Genomic DNA, 16,301 nt, shown 5'->3' with positions numbered 1-16,301 from the left:
TACTCATTACACAAGATTCATCAGTTCACAAGTTTAATATCAAACACAGTCATGGACAATTTTTTGTGTCTCCAGTTCACCTCACTTGCACGTCTTTGGACTGTGGGAGGAAACTGGAGCACCCGGAGGAAACCCACGTGGACACGGGAAGAACATGCAAACTCCACACAGAAAGTACCCAGACCGCCCCACCTGGGGATCGAACCCAGGACCTTCTTGCTGTGAGGCAACAGTGCTACCCACCGAGCCACCGTGCCACCCTAATTTTAGAGTAAACATAATAATACATTTTATTTATAACGCACTTTACATTTGAAAACAAATCTCAAAGTGCTACAGAAAAACAGTAATATAAAACATGAAATATAAAACAAATATAAACATAGCATTATGAGACATACATCATAAAATCAGCGTTAATTTAACAGTCATAACATCTGTTAAAAAGAAAAGTTTTTAGACCCTTTTTAAAACTCTCAATCGTCTGTGGTATATAACGTGAGCTCACACACACGATTGTGACAAATAACAGCGTATTTAAGTTTCAGTAACAGTACCGGAGGGGACCCACAACCGCTAAAAGTGGAGATACGTGTTTTTTATCAGACAGCGGCGATGAAATGTGCGAGAAGAGAATCAAAGAGGAATCTGAAATGTCTGTCTGGGGTCCAAAATATCATGGCACATTCTTCTAGCCAGGCTGGACTCCAAACTCTCTTTTTGAATGATTGGGGTCAGCCGGCCAGTTTAGTCTATTCATTTACATTCTGTGCAGAATTCTAATCATTTCGATTCAGTACAGGTGAGAGCATCGCTGTTCTCCACTAGTGATATGTCATCATTCAGGTTGGGATCTTAACTGACATGTTTATGGATGTTTGTACTGATCATTACACATAATCACGAATGACTGACGAGAACAAAACCAAAACCTAACTGGTGACCACAGTTCACAAGGAACTCCAGCAGCTGAAAACGCAACAGCATAACAAAAAGATTCCAACCTCAAATCATCTCTGAATTTCAAGACTTCACTTGCATTCTAGCAATACAAGTAAAAATAAAACAATAAAATGGCAGGTTTTGTACACAGCTCTCAGAAATGCACGGTTTGGATATAAGTCCGTCATCTGCTCATTTTCCTACACCAATTATCTTTGAGCATTTCTAGTATAAGAGCAGGAAATGCTTTTAAAATTCTTGCACAAGTACAGCTAAGCCATGAAAGCTGAAGCTGGAAAAAACATTCATCAGCAAACACATTCAAAACAAATCATTTTGTTTACATTCATGTTTCACTGTATCACACGACAGCCAGGTACAGCATGTGCTTTCTTCAGGACACGATAAGCCAACCGACCATGTCCTGAGTAGCAGCGGCTTACGAGACATCATGGAGCGAGCCACCGATCAATAAGCTTCATTCGTGGTGGAGGTTCTATCATCAGCATGCGCTGTAAAACAGTACAATGTGATTTAGTTGACAGCATCACAACCAAATAATGAAATATTTAAAAAACATTTATATAGCAAAGGTGATTTTATTCACAGGAACGGACTGCAACAGGACGGAAGCATGAAAGACAGATTATGGACAGTAACTTAGAATCTGAGTACTGTATATGATCAACATTATTATAAAATGTATTATTATGAGTTTTAGGTTATAACAGTATTTTCACATCACATGTTTTTTGAATAAACAGTGAAAATAACTGAAATTTATGAATACGTGTTTATTTAGCAACAAAAACATTTAAAACTTTACATTTGCCTCATTTTTATTTACCAGCCTTCTTCTTCTTCCAGATCAGAACTCCAGCAATGAGAGCAACAAGAACAACAAGAGCAACCAGAGCAAGAACAGCAACCACAACTTCACCAACGGTGATACCAAGAGATCCTCCACCTACATCTACAGAAGCTGAACCAGAACAGAAGCTCTATTAGAAGCTCTAATCACACTTTCACAATAGAAATGTGGAGATTCTACAGGAACGTGGTTCTCCTACCTGGAGCTTTAAGCACTAAGTCCTCCTTCAGGCTGCTGTGCTGAACCACACAGGTGTATTCATGTTCCTTCAGCTCCTCAGGTGAGACTCTCAGAACGGCTCTCCTGTGGAAGGTTCCATCCAGGTTTGGTACAGTCTCTGTGATCTCCACGTCCTTGTGCAGTTCCTCTCCGTCCTTCTGCCAGGACATCTCCAGTCGTCTGGGGAAGAAACCTGTAGCGTGACACACCAGCTCTGGTTGAGAGAAGTGCTTGTGGAACACGGACACCTCAGGACGATCTGCAGGGACACAATAATGCAAATATAAAATTTGAATAAATTAGAAAGAGATTGATAGTAGGGGTGTCCTCATACTTGTGGCCACATAATGTAAATGTAAAGAGGTGTTAATCTTAATTAGTATACTACAAATTAGTCAGTGTGCAGTAGATGGAAATTCTTAACATGAATATAATCCTCACCTTTCCTCTCAAGCGCAGTCCTGCCATAAGATACGAACTTCTTCAACCATTCCACACAGTCGTTTTTCAGAAAGTTCTCCCGCCCCCTTATGTAATTGCTACTGTCCCATTTGTGTTTGGTAATAATAGCTTTGGCGTGGTCGTTCTTTACAGTCCAGGTGAGAGTTTGCAGGTCCAGACTGAGGAAATCTTCTCCATCATAACCGTACTGATCGTATCCACCAGTGGTGCTGGAATCACAGCCGTACATCCTCTGCAGTACGTGAACACCTACAGAGACACACAGACACATTAAAAGAAATATAACTTACCACCAGCTCAGACAATCAAGGTTTGATTGACTGCTTTGCAATTCATGCAAATAAACAAGGTCCGATACAGTGAAACCAAACATTTACACGTTAACCGTGTTGATCCTTACCAGTGGTGTGATTGGTGCTTTTCATGACTGTACTTAAAATGTGCTGTAAGTCTTCCTGAGAATCCTGCATCTCCTGGGTGAAGCTCTTCCAGTAGTCCAACTCATCATCACCAATCTTCCTCATCCACTCCGTTTTTGCCATTAACTTTCTGATGGTGCTGTCATAGTACACAATCTGCTCTCCATCCACCAGACCAACCACAATGAACTCTGGGAAATTTGTTCCTGGTGTAAGCACAGTGTAGTAGTACTGCAGAGAATGGGCTTCTGTAAAGATAAAAATCCCAGATATTAATCGATTTGATAAAACAGGAAAACACAGGTCATCACAGTCCATTTAGAATTACAACTGATAGTATTTTTTTGTTGAATCAATCCTTAAGCTGATTGGATGACTACAAACACAGAAACATTCCTTAACAAAACAATACCACACCCCAAACTTTGCTGCACTGCTCATTAAAACATTTAAAACACTAAGATTTGAAGAATGTTGTCACACTGCACAACTAAAAGTAACGCACACATAAACACACCAAAAACATTCACACAGATCAAATCTAACATTCTCTTTGTGGAAGCTTCATCACAGCATCAGAATGCAGGTAGGATTAGATTAGACAGGTGAGGTGAGAACACGGCCATGCTGTTCAAAGTTCAATTATTCAGCACCTGTAACAGCAGCTAGGAAAACGTCTACATTTAAACATTACTGTTTTAGGATGTAAACAGTTTTTAGACTTCCACATCAACACCTCTGGCTGGGGTAATTATAATAATTATAATAACATATTATTAATGCACAGGTATCCGCCAAATAATCAATAATAAAATAATGGAACTTGCCTGGCGATAGCTGATATAAAAGTAGTGGAAGAAAAAACAGAACTATCCAGAAAGCTGATGAAGGGCTACATTTTTGTGGTCTAAGCAGAACACGGAGAAACATTAAAACGTAGTAAAATAACAAAAAGGAGAAGTAACAACACTTTCACTTTCACCAGGCTGTCAGGAAACCAACCAGCGTGGTCTAGCGAGTTTATCTTCTCGTTATCGATCAATAGACACAAAAAGAAGTAAAAACGGCATGTAAACACAGCAATCAAACTATTGAATGGTCGTGTGAACGAATTGAATTGATATATATTTTTAAAAATCCCGTTAATTCTCAGTGAACGCTGCATGGGCGGTTCCTGAATCACCCGAGTTAATGATTCGAATCTTTGTACTGAATCAGGAATCACGAGTCAGAACCCGGATCCTACAAGTCCTCTGACTGGCTGCTGCCAGAGCGGTGTATGCACTGGGGCAGTATACACTGGGGCAGTATGCACTGGGGCAGTATAGAGTATGCACTGGGGCAGTATGCACTGAGGCAGTATACACTGGGGCAGTATACAGTATGCACTGGGGCAGTATGTATTGGGGCAGTGTGTAGTATGTACTGGGGCAGTATAGAGTATGCACTGGGGCAGTATGTATTGGGGCAGTGTGTAGTATGTACTGGGGCAGTATGTATTGGGGCAGTATGCACTGGGGCAGTATGTAGTGGGGCAGTATGCAGTGGGGCAGTATGTATTGGGGCAGTATGCAGTGGGGCAGTATGTATTGGGGCAGTATGTACTGGGGCAGTAAGTAGAATGTGGCCGTTACTCTTGCAACATCTAACCCCATTTGCACACCACTTTGAAATTTTGCACTATGTGCTAGTCTGCATAAAGAATATTATAATGATTTAAATATTAAGTCTTTTTTTAAGCAGATCAGACACAAAACCCCAGATCTTTTTGATGAAGATGTCCCTCTGCTGGTATACTTATTTACTGCACTTATCTACCCTGCATACCACCCCAGCATAGAAAATTGCTCCAAAACGTAAAATCCCACCATATTGCACATTATATAGAATTGTATGTCACATATAGAAAACCAATATATGTTTTATTTACGTACCAGAAAAGAAGGTCGAATTTGTTTCATTTTATCTACTGATTATGTGAATGTTAAAACTTCCAGTCTCATTTGAGTGAATTTGTACTAATGTGTGGTCCAATGGTACCAATGGTTCCAAAATACTGCCTCTTCTATTTACATTTGATGCATTTACCAGACGCTTTTATACAAAACAGCTTACAATTAATACTGAATACAATTCAATATTTACAATATTTAGCTTGATAATCAATAACTCAGCCGGCATATTTACTCATAAATGCAGTAAAAAAAAAAAATACTGCTGCAAATAAAAATATTAGGTTAGAACTTTTTTATAAAATAAAAGTTAAAAGTGCGATTTAAATGCTGATGTTTTCTTCCACCTACAGAGGGCGCTGTAGTGACGGTGGATTACACACAGAACACACCTCAGGCTGCACAGTTATGTGACTGCTGTTAGTGAAAGGCATTATGGGATCAGTAGTTCATTTATTACCAGGTTTCTCGTACCTAAGAGTTTTTTTTATTTTTGAGCAGTGAATATTTCAGTTTGGCTATTTTAATAATACAAAAAATCCTCGGGCTTTTTCAGAAAAAATCATAAAGAAATTATGCACAAAATTACATCATCCAATAAGCAATAACGTATTTAAACACATTACTCCAACTTTAATGTTTAACAGAAGAATAAACAACAAGTTGATCGACTGTTTCTGCATGTCTCTGTGCTCTCCCTGTTTTCTTATTAAACTGTAGAGCAGAATAATTCACATGATCCTCAACCTGTAACTACACAGACAGTAAATGCATTAGATATAACAGTAATTACAACTACAATACATTATGTTACATGATTATTATGTTTGCCCGCAGTGGACTTATTGTGTGTGTTTTAATAAAGGTTCTCCAGTGTTATTTAAAGTAAACGTCTTAATAAAAACACTATTTTTTCTAATGTAATCCTGTACACTTGATTTTGTTTTATCTGAGACTAATTCCCCAAACCCCCACTTAAAAAAAAATCTTACAAAAAGGAAAAAATAAAGTCATTGTTTTGAAGATTAATATTTTTACACTGCAATAATGTCCACATATCTGTGCTTTTCCCCACCGCTGTACTATTAAGAAAATCGGCAAACGGCCAATAAAGAAATATTTGACTACAAACTGAATTAACCAGATTATTAAAAAAAGTTAATAACGACTAGATTAAGCTTTCCAACAATCACATGATTAATATTGTAACCCTTAACCAAAACCAGTCAACTTTTTTTTAAAACTAATATACGAATAAAATTAATTAAACTTTTAACAGACTCAATACAACCCAAATCCTCTACATTTTTGTTTAACATTAATCCTCTAATTTCATCCATATTTAATTAATATGTGAATATTGCTTTGAGAAACTGCATCTAAGATTTTGTATTTGCAAATAAAAGATCTATTTTTATATTTAGCCTACCTCATTGTCTTTCATATCAGCACCTGAGAAAACACAGAATACACAATAATTTCTATTTTAATCAGCTTTCAAATGTGGTTTCTGGTATACAGTATTGTTATTTTGATTGGGGGTGCTTGCTAAGTTTTGAATAGTATTTTACCTGTGTGAGTCTTTTTGTGTGTTAATGTTATGAAGATCAGGACACCAAGAAAAATCACAATCATTGCACCGAACACCACAGTCAGCACGAAGAACACATCTTAGGAACATAATTAAAAAACACACACATTATAAAAATATGTGCATTATTTATTATATTTAAACTTAAACAATTACACGCAGATGATGGAAATATTGTATTTTATTAACGGTGTGGCAAGAACTGAGATGCGACCAACCTTCAGATCTGTCCGAATTTTCCAAAACGGTTTCATTTGTTTCATTTCCCTCTAAAAAGAAATTGTATTTTAAACCTCGTTTAATTCACACATCATGGAATACAACTAATAATGTACAAATGTACCTTTCACTTGTAAATACGTTGAGCTGCTAAAGAAAAAATCTTCTGCGTTTTGAAAGCCGCTGCAGTAATACAGCCCTGTATCCGAGTAGTTTACTGCAGTTATTGTTAGACTGGTTGTCTCACCATCAACAGACATCAGCATTCTGTCAAAATTCTTAAGGGTCAAGCAGTCTGATGGTGAACCAGACAATGCAAAGCGTTTACACCCAACAAGCACTGGCACTGAAGTGTTCTTGTGCCTGAACCAGTAGATGTAACCTCTGCTGCCCAAGTTATGATCGCATCGAATCTCGACAGTCTCACCAGGTTCTGCTTCCAGTGTGAAAAAGCACAAGGACACAGAGAACAAACCTGAAACCCAACAAACACATTTTACTGCAATTAATTCAAGCATTCAATTTTTCACAAATGCTGGCTGCTGAAAATGAGTGAAAATCTCAGTGACAATAAATCTCATTGCTTCAGAGGAATTGGTAACTTCCTGTAGAAAATAAAGCATTTTAAGGAGTATTTACTTTCCTGGGTTTTACATTTACAGAGTGAAGTAACATCCAGAAACATTACCTTGGATTTACACAGTGAAAAGTTTAATGTAAAGCAAATTGATCTTTGTCTAACAGCTCTACAGGTTTTTGTCACTTTAGTCAGAAATGAAGATAATATTGTAAACACTCACCCATTACACAGAGAAACAAAGGAATAATCACAATCTGAGTCATTGGTCGTGTGAACCAGGCAAAAGACATAAAGGAAATGTCTACCTGTCGAAACATATAACGGTTTATCTGTGTGAAGGGGGAGGGTATCATCACTGCCTATACTGTTTATTTTCGAACACATTTTTAATCATCTGAACCCATTTAACCTATAAATGATCAAGTACTGCTTATAAAAGAGCAAACAATATAAACGCAATCTGTAATAAATGACATTTTTATCATGTTTATTTATTTTTCCATTATATGGATATTATTATTATTATAGTTTTATATGTTTGTAATTGCAAGGCTATGTAATTTAAGTTTTATTGGCCCTGTTAAAAGCCTATCCTGCTTTTTTGAAAGTTTACTATCTTAGTAATTTTCTTTTATACACGACATATGTATTCATTGAAGTTATCTTAACGACTTTTAAACATTAAGATGATTTAACTATATAAAATAGTTTCTATAATGTTTGTGTAAACTTCTTTAAACTATGTGCTATCAAAATAATTACATGGCATTTATTCTTTTATTGTAAATTACTTTTTAGTCATTACATTGTCAGCTTAGACCCCTGTTTTAAAACGTGCGTAAATCCCAGAGTTCTTGTTCCCTGTTGCACCAGTTAGTGACTCTATAATTAATAACCACAAACAGTAGCAAGTTAACTAAGTTAATTTTACTTCTGTTAGGTATTCAGACTTTTTAAGTGATCATTTCTGTTTATGATTTAACATCACAGAGTTGGATACTGGATATTTCGCTAGAATTTGTACAGTGTGGTTTAATAAGAGAGCTGTAAGTGAAAAGACATCCGGGACTGCAGACCACAGTAACCCACAGACAGTATACTAAAGCTGTGCACCGGGGGCTTATGGGTTTAATCTGAACCACTAAAACAAAAACACAACCGTCTCAGCAGTGAAGAAATGCAGCGTCACTTTCCAAGTAACTTCTTGGTAAATGCATTTGAGCAAATATTTTATGTAAAATTCAATATAATTAGAAATCATATTTTTCTCCACATCCATATAAATGTTTTTAATTCCTAGTTTAGCTACTGTTGGATACAGTTTAGTACATGACATCCACTGACTCTCAGCTGCATATGGCTGTGTCTGGTGGGGATGGTTAAATGGGTTCCTCATTGCTGGTGCATTTGTGGCCTGGTTGGCCAGGACACCTTAAACAGAGACGCTGTCGGCAGCTGTACGCATTTAGAGACTCTCCATGCGTGGGTATTTTGTGTACTGTATTCTGTTTTGGAAGCCTCCATGCTACTCTTTAAAATAATTTAATGGCATAACCACAACAGGTTCAGTTCACCAAGTCAAGAGTAAAGCACATACACAGACCAAAATGCTGCGGTTAGGCTAGTAAAAACAAGACTCAAGTGTGCTGCAAAAAGTCTACAGCCTTTACACTATGTAAACAAATGCAGACAAATGGTTTATTTTCTGAAGCATAGTTTTTGTTATTGATCCACATTTAAGTACACTTATAATGTAGTAAATGCTTTGAATTGTACTGTCATCAATGACAGGTAAAAAAAAGGACTTGTGAAGACAAGGCAGAAAAGTGACGCATTAAAATAATGCTTTTGTGGTTAGTGCAGCAAACATGAGAAGAGGTGCAAAACATCAAAAGGTGTAGGCGTATTCTGCACATATAGACTGGCATTATACCCATGCTGTACCAGCAATACCAATACCAAAATACCAAAATGATGTCTCTACGATACCCACTTCTGATTTTTAAGTACATTAAGTTGCACTGTATCCAAAGTCAGAAAATAACCCAAACTGGTTCGATGTGATCCGATACCACAAAAAAACAACAACAAACAAACAAAAAAAAAACCAGACAGGCAATGAGTTAAAAGCTGCTCAAACAGAAATGTTAATTCTTACACATTTTTACAGTTTCACCATCACCTATATTAACAAATTGTTGTCATAACTCAACAGTAAATAAACGTTGCATTTCTTGAGTGTTCGACTAAGCTGAGCATCAGATGTGGTTGGAAAAAAAAACCCAAGCAAACATGAATGCTCAGATTGTGTTTCTCATAAAGAGGCACAAACGTGTGAAAAGGTCTTGTGGTTCGTGGTGTAGGTAGACTTAACTTTTCTCAGGCTGGTGAAAGTTAAGGTTGACTAAAGAAAAAAAAGAATTCACTACCCAGGTGTGTATTCCAACAAAGAGCTGAACAAAACTAAAACAGAACTATCAGATCCCTGCATAAAAACAAGTAGAATAGTGCTGTCTTGCTGCATTACTTGTTTTTTCTTCGGTATAAATAAAATTTCAATGCATTTTTTCTTCCACCACGTGGTCCAAGTAAATGTGATGTGATAAAAAAGCAAACTATTATCTAGCAAACCATGCAGCTATAGAACATCTCCACCGATACTGAGAAAGGAGGTACACTTCAGGGTCTGCACTCTAGATCCTTCTACACAGTTTTAATGGCGTTTTGGAGTTTAATAATGAGATTAAATTATGTTTACATTTGGAATTATATGGTGCATGTGTTAGCTGTTATACAAAGCGATCAAAAAACCTAAACAGACCCATGTAGAAAAAAATAGGAGCCATAAATATTGTGTACAAAAATTTCTGTGGAGAACCAATAAACACCTCAGTTGCCCATACTGCACATGTCTAAGGCCTGTAACAGTTCAAGGCCTGTAACAATAAATAGGACTTACACAGAATCAGAACGAAAGATGTGTTACACATAAAATACCTTTTTCTTAACAAATTATGATGTTTATTTAGAGAAAATAAAAATAATAAATCGCACTGAATGTTGCACTAAAGTCGGCAAAACAAAAGTATCAGAAGAATCAAAAGCCTGATCACGAATCAGCGGGGTGAGTCGACTCGGTTCAGAAGTCAAATAAATCAAAACGCTAGGTGGAACTGCGACCGGGATCAGAATGTTGGATACTCTGTTTACAAACACCAACCAATACTTCTTCCACAAACCTAACTTTTAAAAAGGTAAAAATGGTTAGTGTCGGCTCACTGAACCGACTCACTCTGAGAGTCATTTAGCAAATGCAAATGTACACGTGAGAATGTGGATCATAGATTCGATGTCGATACATATTTACTAATTAGAGCTTTAATAAAGAAAATATATTCACATATATTAGCGATTAACCGTAACACCGGACATCTACCCTACCGTATAAGGAACCGACTCACCGGGGTTCACTTAAATAACTCCTGAATCAGCTGTGAATGATGAGCGCTGCGGCTCTTGGGGTTTGTAGTCCTACTAGAACTACAGTATTAGTATTAGTGATCATGCGCCCCCTCTACTGGTGTAAAACGGTATCACAGGACGATTTGTTATAATCTTTAAGGTTTTTAATCTAAAATATAATTTGACAGTATTAACCACTTACTCCTGGTCAGAGTTGCAAAATTATCCAACATAAAAGTTCTATTCTATTTTATTTATTACTAATTTATGAAAAGCCTATACACTATATAAGAGTTAGGGTAGCAACAATGTCATATCTGATTAAAGCTTGTAGTAAATTATCTTTTAAAATAACAATAGATTAAATTGGCAGTTTGTTACTTGTTCTAAATGTAATTAATGTAAACACATTAAATATAAAGTGAAATTTATACCAGTACAGAAGTACAGAGAGAAAACAACACCACATTAAACATCATAAAAATATATGAAGTGACTTTGGTATATTCTCCTTTCCATTTCAGGTAGAAAACAGATGCAAATTAGGTTTTAAAAAGAAAACAATAATGACAACTTACATTTTGAAGTAAAATAGAATTTATTTCCCATTTATTTTCATGCAGTACAGATCAGAAAACAAATCAGACGTACAAGATAAAAGTAATAAATACAAATTAGAAGCAGAAATGAAGCAACTAACAGAACAGCAACCTAGAAGAAAGATCCAAACACCAGTGTGATGTGATCGAGCCTGACTTGCCTGACACTCATTTGGATGTTTTTTTTTGTTTTTTGGTAAATGTTAGAGAAACCTTCACGTTCCTCTTGATCAGAAATCATGAATGCTGAACTCTTTCCAGAATTTAATTTGATTGCACGTATCATGCTGCTTGAAAGAGGCACCTAGAAAGAGAATCCAAAACAACGGGTCATATCTTATAAGCAGTGAATTTTCTGCTGGATATTCAGGACATAAATTGTTTATTATTATAAAGTGTAAAGATGTTTTACTTCCTTGGTTTGGCTGGACATCATGCAGACTTTATAAGTTAGTGATCATCTCTAAAGACTCTGAAAAAAGCAACGTTTGAAGCTGCAAGTTAAAATGTACAAACGATTATATATTTTTATTCAACTTAAGAAACGTAGATTTGCTTACTGGCTGTGGGGGGATCTGGAGCGGGTCTGAAACCTAAAATACAGATGATAGACAGGTTGGTTTAAAAGTTTTCAAAACTTCATCATTTCCAGGAGTGTTAGGATGTTTAGTAAAATGCAGTAATAAAAAGAATCTGTGATTTCCAGTGTTTCATCAACTTTATTGTAGTTTGTAAATAAAACACATTTATAATTTGGTCCCTGTAACAGACTCCAAAAAAGTCAGGACAGGGGTGTGTTCCCCCCCTGTGTTCCATCAGTGTTCCTATTAATTTCTACTTGTTAATGCATGGGGAACTGAGGACACTATTTGTTCCAGGTATGCGACTGGAATTTTTCTCCATTCTGGCTTGATTCATAGACTTAACATACAACCAAAAACTACATTCATAGATTCATAGACAGATTCATAGACAGTTACATAAAACCAAAAACTACAATTTTGCTTTAAAACTGTTTGTTACCAGAATTCTTCTTCTTCTTCCAGATCAGAACTCCAACAATCAGAGCAACCAGAGCAAGAACAGCCACGCCTGCACCAACAATGATACCAAGAGGAACTCCACCTGGAACCATCATGAGATCACTCAGCACAAGATCTTTATCATCTTCTACATCCAACATCTGGAGTTTATCAGAAGGAAACTGTTTATCTTACCAGATGAGTCTCGTGCATCACTAGCTTTAAGCACTAAGTCCCTCTCCAGGCTGCTGTGCAGAACCACACAGGTGTATTCATGTTCCATTAGCTCCTCAGGTGAGACTCTCAGAGCAGCTCTCTTCTGGAAGGTTCCATCCTGGTTTGGTGCAGTCGTTGTGATCTCCACGTCCTCGTGCACTTCATGTCCGTTCTTCTGCCAGAACATCACCAGTCCACTGGGGAAGAAACCTGTAGCGTGACACACCAGCTCTGGTTGAGGGAAGTTCTTGTGGAACACGGAGGCTTCAGGACGATCTGCAGAGACACAGAAACATAAACATTTAAACCATGTGCAATGTGACTAAAATATCCAAAATTACTGGAAAAATGTCATTGATGGATGGATGATGATGATGAAGTGAGGAAATGAGAAGCAGGTTTTCAGTGATGAATGTAGTTACAGTAACAGAGAAGATGAAACTCGTTACCTTTCCTCTCCAAAGTCTCTCTGCCGTACGACATGTACTTCCTCAACCACTCGATACAGGTGTTCTCCAGGTAGTTCTTTCGGATTTTAGCTTCATCTGTAGCATCCCACTCATGTTTGGTATGTACAGCTTTAGCGTTTGCTGCAGTCCAGGTTTCAGTTTTCAGATCTAGACTGATGAAATCTTCTCCATCATAACCGTACTGATCAAATCCTCTAACAGTACCATCATCAGCAAGCTCACAGCCAAACAATCTCTGCAGTACATGAACTCTTGCAGATACACACACACACACACCGAGATGCTGGTCGATTCTTCCTTTGACTGTTTTTAGAAGAACAGAGTTATTTTTTTGAGAGTTGTGGTTAATTTGGTCTGGTCTGATACTGCTGATTTCATTTACCTACGTGCCAATATAATTACTCACTGGCCACTGTATTTGAAACATTTGGGATCTTTCATATAATTATCTAATCAGGTAGTTTGATTAAAATAAACACCTTGTTCATGAGAGAAGACAGAGGAGAATAAACAGACTGGTTTGACCTAACAGTCAGAGGCCACAGTACCTCAAACAACCTCACTTTACAACCATGTTGAGAAAAAAAAAGGGGGCTCGGAATGCACAACACATCAAAATACACATTTTTAGTTGCTATTGCATAACCACTAAGCTATCAGTAAAATTCAACAACAAAAGTTCATTGCTTCCATCCTCACCTTGAGTGTGATTGAACTCTTCCATTACTGTCTTCAGTAGAATCTCTAAATCCTCTTGATGACCCTTTATAAGTTCTGTCTCAGTCCTCCCGTAATCTGGATCATCAGCATCAACCTTCTTCATCCACTCCGTCTTTAGGATCAGCTCTCTGATGTTACTGTCAGAGTAAACAATCTGCCCTCCATCTACCAGACCAACAGCAGTGAAATCTGGGAAACTGATCCCTGTTGTGACTGCAGTGTAGTGGTACTGCAGAGAGTGGGTCCCTTAATAAAAAAAAACTTTTAAAATATGACAGGAGAACAGTGTTATCACTTTATTATAGCTTAAACCAGTGCTGAAAGCTTGAGCTCTCAAATTTGAGTCTCAGCTCTGCTATCAGCCGGTCGGGTGCCTACACAGACACACGAGTCGACTGCCTGTGTGGTGTGTTTATATGGAAACAGGCACTGGCTGAAAGAAAGGAGAAAACACTCAATACAGAATTGATAAAAAAGAAACAAACAACTCTGGGAGGAAAGGGGTTTTACTAAGTCCTGACTTATTATGGGCTCCAAACGTTCAGAACCCTTTACAGAAAGTTTTTCTTAATTGTATAAATACGACTAATACATTTATTATTTGATTTTAGCTGGCATACATCATTTTGCAAACAAGAAAATCTCAGTGTATAGTCGACCAAGTACCCATTTGTTGTCTGACACTAGACACCAGCTGAGTTTGTTCAGTAATTGTTTGTTTGTGCAAACTGTGTCTGTGTGCTGTGGAAACAAAATATGACGTTAGATGTACTTTATAAGGTTTTGAAGATTAATAATTAAGTTGTTGGTATTAAACCTCGTGTATACTGGAGTTTAATCTTTTGCAATCACCTTAAAGCTTTTGGAAAAGCTTTAGCATAATTTCTGGCTGCACGTAACTATTAAAGTAGCCTAAAAACTATATTCGGCTGAATAGAATAATGAATAGTATATTTTATGGATGAAAAGTAAATATGTATTAAAGTAAACAATCCTCACAATGATTATAATTTACACTTTGTGTTTGTGGAAGAAGATAAGAACATTATGGAACTCACCTGCCCATGTATGATAAAATAAAAATAAAATAAATAAGAAGAAAAGCAGAACTTTCATTGCGATTAGATTAGTTAAATTTACTGCAGTTTATAGTAGCAGAAAACAGCATAAAAATTCTTAAAAAGTCTTAATCTGCACAAAAGAAACCCCGGTCTGTCTGAAGAATAAAAACTGGTTGTGTCGGTTTCACTTTGTGAACATTTTTGGCTAAAAGCGACAGTCACCAGATTCTACAGTTACATGAAGGGTAAAAGATTAAGATGAAAGGTCTAATAACAACAACAATGATAGTAATAATAATAAGATTGTAGAAATATTTTAGTGTTCTAAAACATGTTTTGCTGCAGTTTAAGCATCCCTTCTTGAACCCATAACAGTAGACTAAACACTTCAGCTGACTTGTACTTACTTACTAACACTCTTTTCTATTCCTTAAAAAAAAATCTAACTTCTGGTTCTAACAGGTTTTAGCAGATTTGTGTTCTTGGACTGTTGTTTACTTAGATTAGAGGAATGCAATGTTTACTATTGAAGCACTTCTGTAAGTCGCTCTGGATAAGAGCTTCTGCTAAATGTAAATGTAGATAGTCCCGTTTAAAGCTTTCTCTATGTTTAAAAGGTTAAAAAAAACATTTGTAAACAAGTTTATGTAGATTAATGATCGTGTTTCTATAATTATATCTTGTTATATGTTTTATAATTCTTAATTTAGGTACACGATCTGTGCAGTACTGTAAGCAGTGGTGTATAGTAACGAAGTAATAATACTTCGTTACAGTACTTAAGTAGTTTTTTGGAGTATCTGTACTTTACTGGAGTATAAAAAATTTCGGCAACTTTTACTTTCACTTTACTACATTTACTAAAGAAAATGTGTACTTTTACTCCGATACATTTCCCGTATGTAAATTCGTTACTCGTTACTTTAAAATAAAACGACAAGAATAGTTTTTAGCTGAATGATGTGAGATGTGTGACAGACTGCACGCAGGTTTGGCGAATCTGCGCTTTAAGTTAAACACATTACTGCGCATGTGCAAACAAACGTTCTCGTTCTGAGTGAAGCGCGTCGCTCTGTTCACCCAAACACACGAAAATCCCGGAATATCAGAACCTCCGTCTAACCTCACCAAACACGCTGATGTAAGTTAAGAACGATTAATAAAGTAAAACCACAGCATCCGATTTTTTTATTTCTTATTATTAGCGTTGAGATTGTTCAGATATCTAGCTACCATTTTCAATTACATTCCAACCACAAATAAAACGGTTCACTAAATGAGTTTGGAATGAATTCAGTGCAGACATGAAGACACGTCCATTATTTACAAAAACTGATCAGCAAATATTTCCTCAGATAACTTCTGTATTACACAGACAGTAAAAAGATTCAGGGTGTTGAGGCAAATGCAGCACGTCTTTAACCCTTTAATGGTCTCAACAATATAATAATGTTAAAAAGATTATTTCTTTGCTTTTACTAGCTTTTAACATTTCC

The 16,301-nt window shown here is 36.6% G+C and overlaps 2 protein-coding genes and 1 long non-coding RNA gene across 3 annotated transcripts; all 3 read right to left on the bottom strand.

Moving 5' to 3' along the window:
* Positions 1 to 1,034: 1,034 nt before the first annotated feature.
* LOC134335759 (BOLA class I histocompatibility antigen, alpha chain BL3-7-like) lies at positions 1,035 to 3,231 on the bottom strand. The gene is made up of 5 exons (XM_063018351.1): positions 2,895 to 3,231; positions 2,474 to 2,743; positions 2,013 to 2,291; positions 1,790 to 1,924; positions 1,035 to 1,454 (listed from the first exon to the last, which is right to left on the bottom strand). The coding sequence occupies exons 1-5, from the start codon at positions 3,229 to 3,231 to the stop codon at positions 1,411 to 1,413; spliced, it is 1,065 nt and encodes a 354-aa protein (XP_062874421.1). The 3' UTR covers positions 1,035 to 1,410.
* Positions 3,232 to 5,538: 2,307 nt separating this feature from the next.
* Positions 5,539 to 6,469, bottom strand: LOC134335665 (uncharacterized). The gene is made up of 3 exons (XR_010015637.1): positions 6,437 to 6,469; positions 6,295 to 6,317; positions 5,539 to 5,618 (listed from the first exon to the last, which is right to left on the bottom strand). It is a non-coding gene; the product is annotated as an uncharacterized LOC134335665 (long non-coding RNA).
* A 5,077-nt stretch (positions 6,470 to 11,546) lies between these two features.
* LOC134335758 (BOLA class I histocompatibility antigen, alpha chain BL3-7-like) lies at positions 11,547 to 14,414 on the bottom strand. The gene is made up of 6 exons (XM_063018350.1): positions 14,411 to 14,414; positions 13,724 to 13,990; positions 13,004 to 13,273; positions 12,534 to 12,830; positions 12,340 to 12,441; positions 11,547 to 11,620 (listed from the first exon to the last, which is right to left on the bottom strand). Exons 1-6 carry the CDS (start codon positions 14,412 to 14,414, stop codon positions 11,547 to 11,549), a joined length of 1,014 nt encoding a protein of 337 aa, XP_062874420.1.
* Between the last annotated feature and the right edge of the window lie 1,887 nt (positions 14,415 to 16,301).

Source organism: Trichomycterus rosablanca, chromosome 21 (genome assembly GCF_030014385.1).
Source record: "Trichomycterus rosablanca isolate fTriRos1 chromosome 21, fTriRos1.hap1, whole genome shotgun sequence".
NCBI classification, from domain to species: domain Eukaryota; kingdom Metazoa; phylum Chordata; class Actinopteri; order Siluriformes; family Trichomycteridae; genus Trichomycterus; species Trichomycterus rosablanca.
This window is presented reverse-complemented; position numbering and strand designations above follow the sequence as displayed.

Coding starts and splice junctions, on each gene's coding strand:
- LOC134335759 (XM_063018351.1), bottom strand. CDS start 3,231: ATGGACTGTGATGACCTGTGTTTTCCTGTTTTATCAAATCGATTAATA. Junction 2,744..2,894: donor AAGCACCAATCACACCACTG/GTAAGGATCAAC, acceptor GTGTCTCTGTAG/GTGTTCACGTACTGCAGAGG. Junction 1,925..2,012: donor CTTAGTGCTTAAAGCTCCAG/GTAGGAGAACCA, acceptor GTTCTGGTTCAG/CTTCTGTAGATGTAGGTGGA.
- LOC134335758 (XM_063018350.1), bottom strand. Junction 13,274..13,723: donor AGAGTTCAATCACACTCAAG/GTGAGGATGGAA, acceptor TATCTGCAAGAG/TTCATGTACTGCAGAGATTG. Junction 12,442..12,533: donor TGATGCACGAGACTCATCTG/GTAAGATAAACA, acceptor TGATGGTTCCAG/GTGGAGTTCCTCTTGGTATC.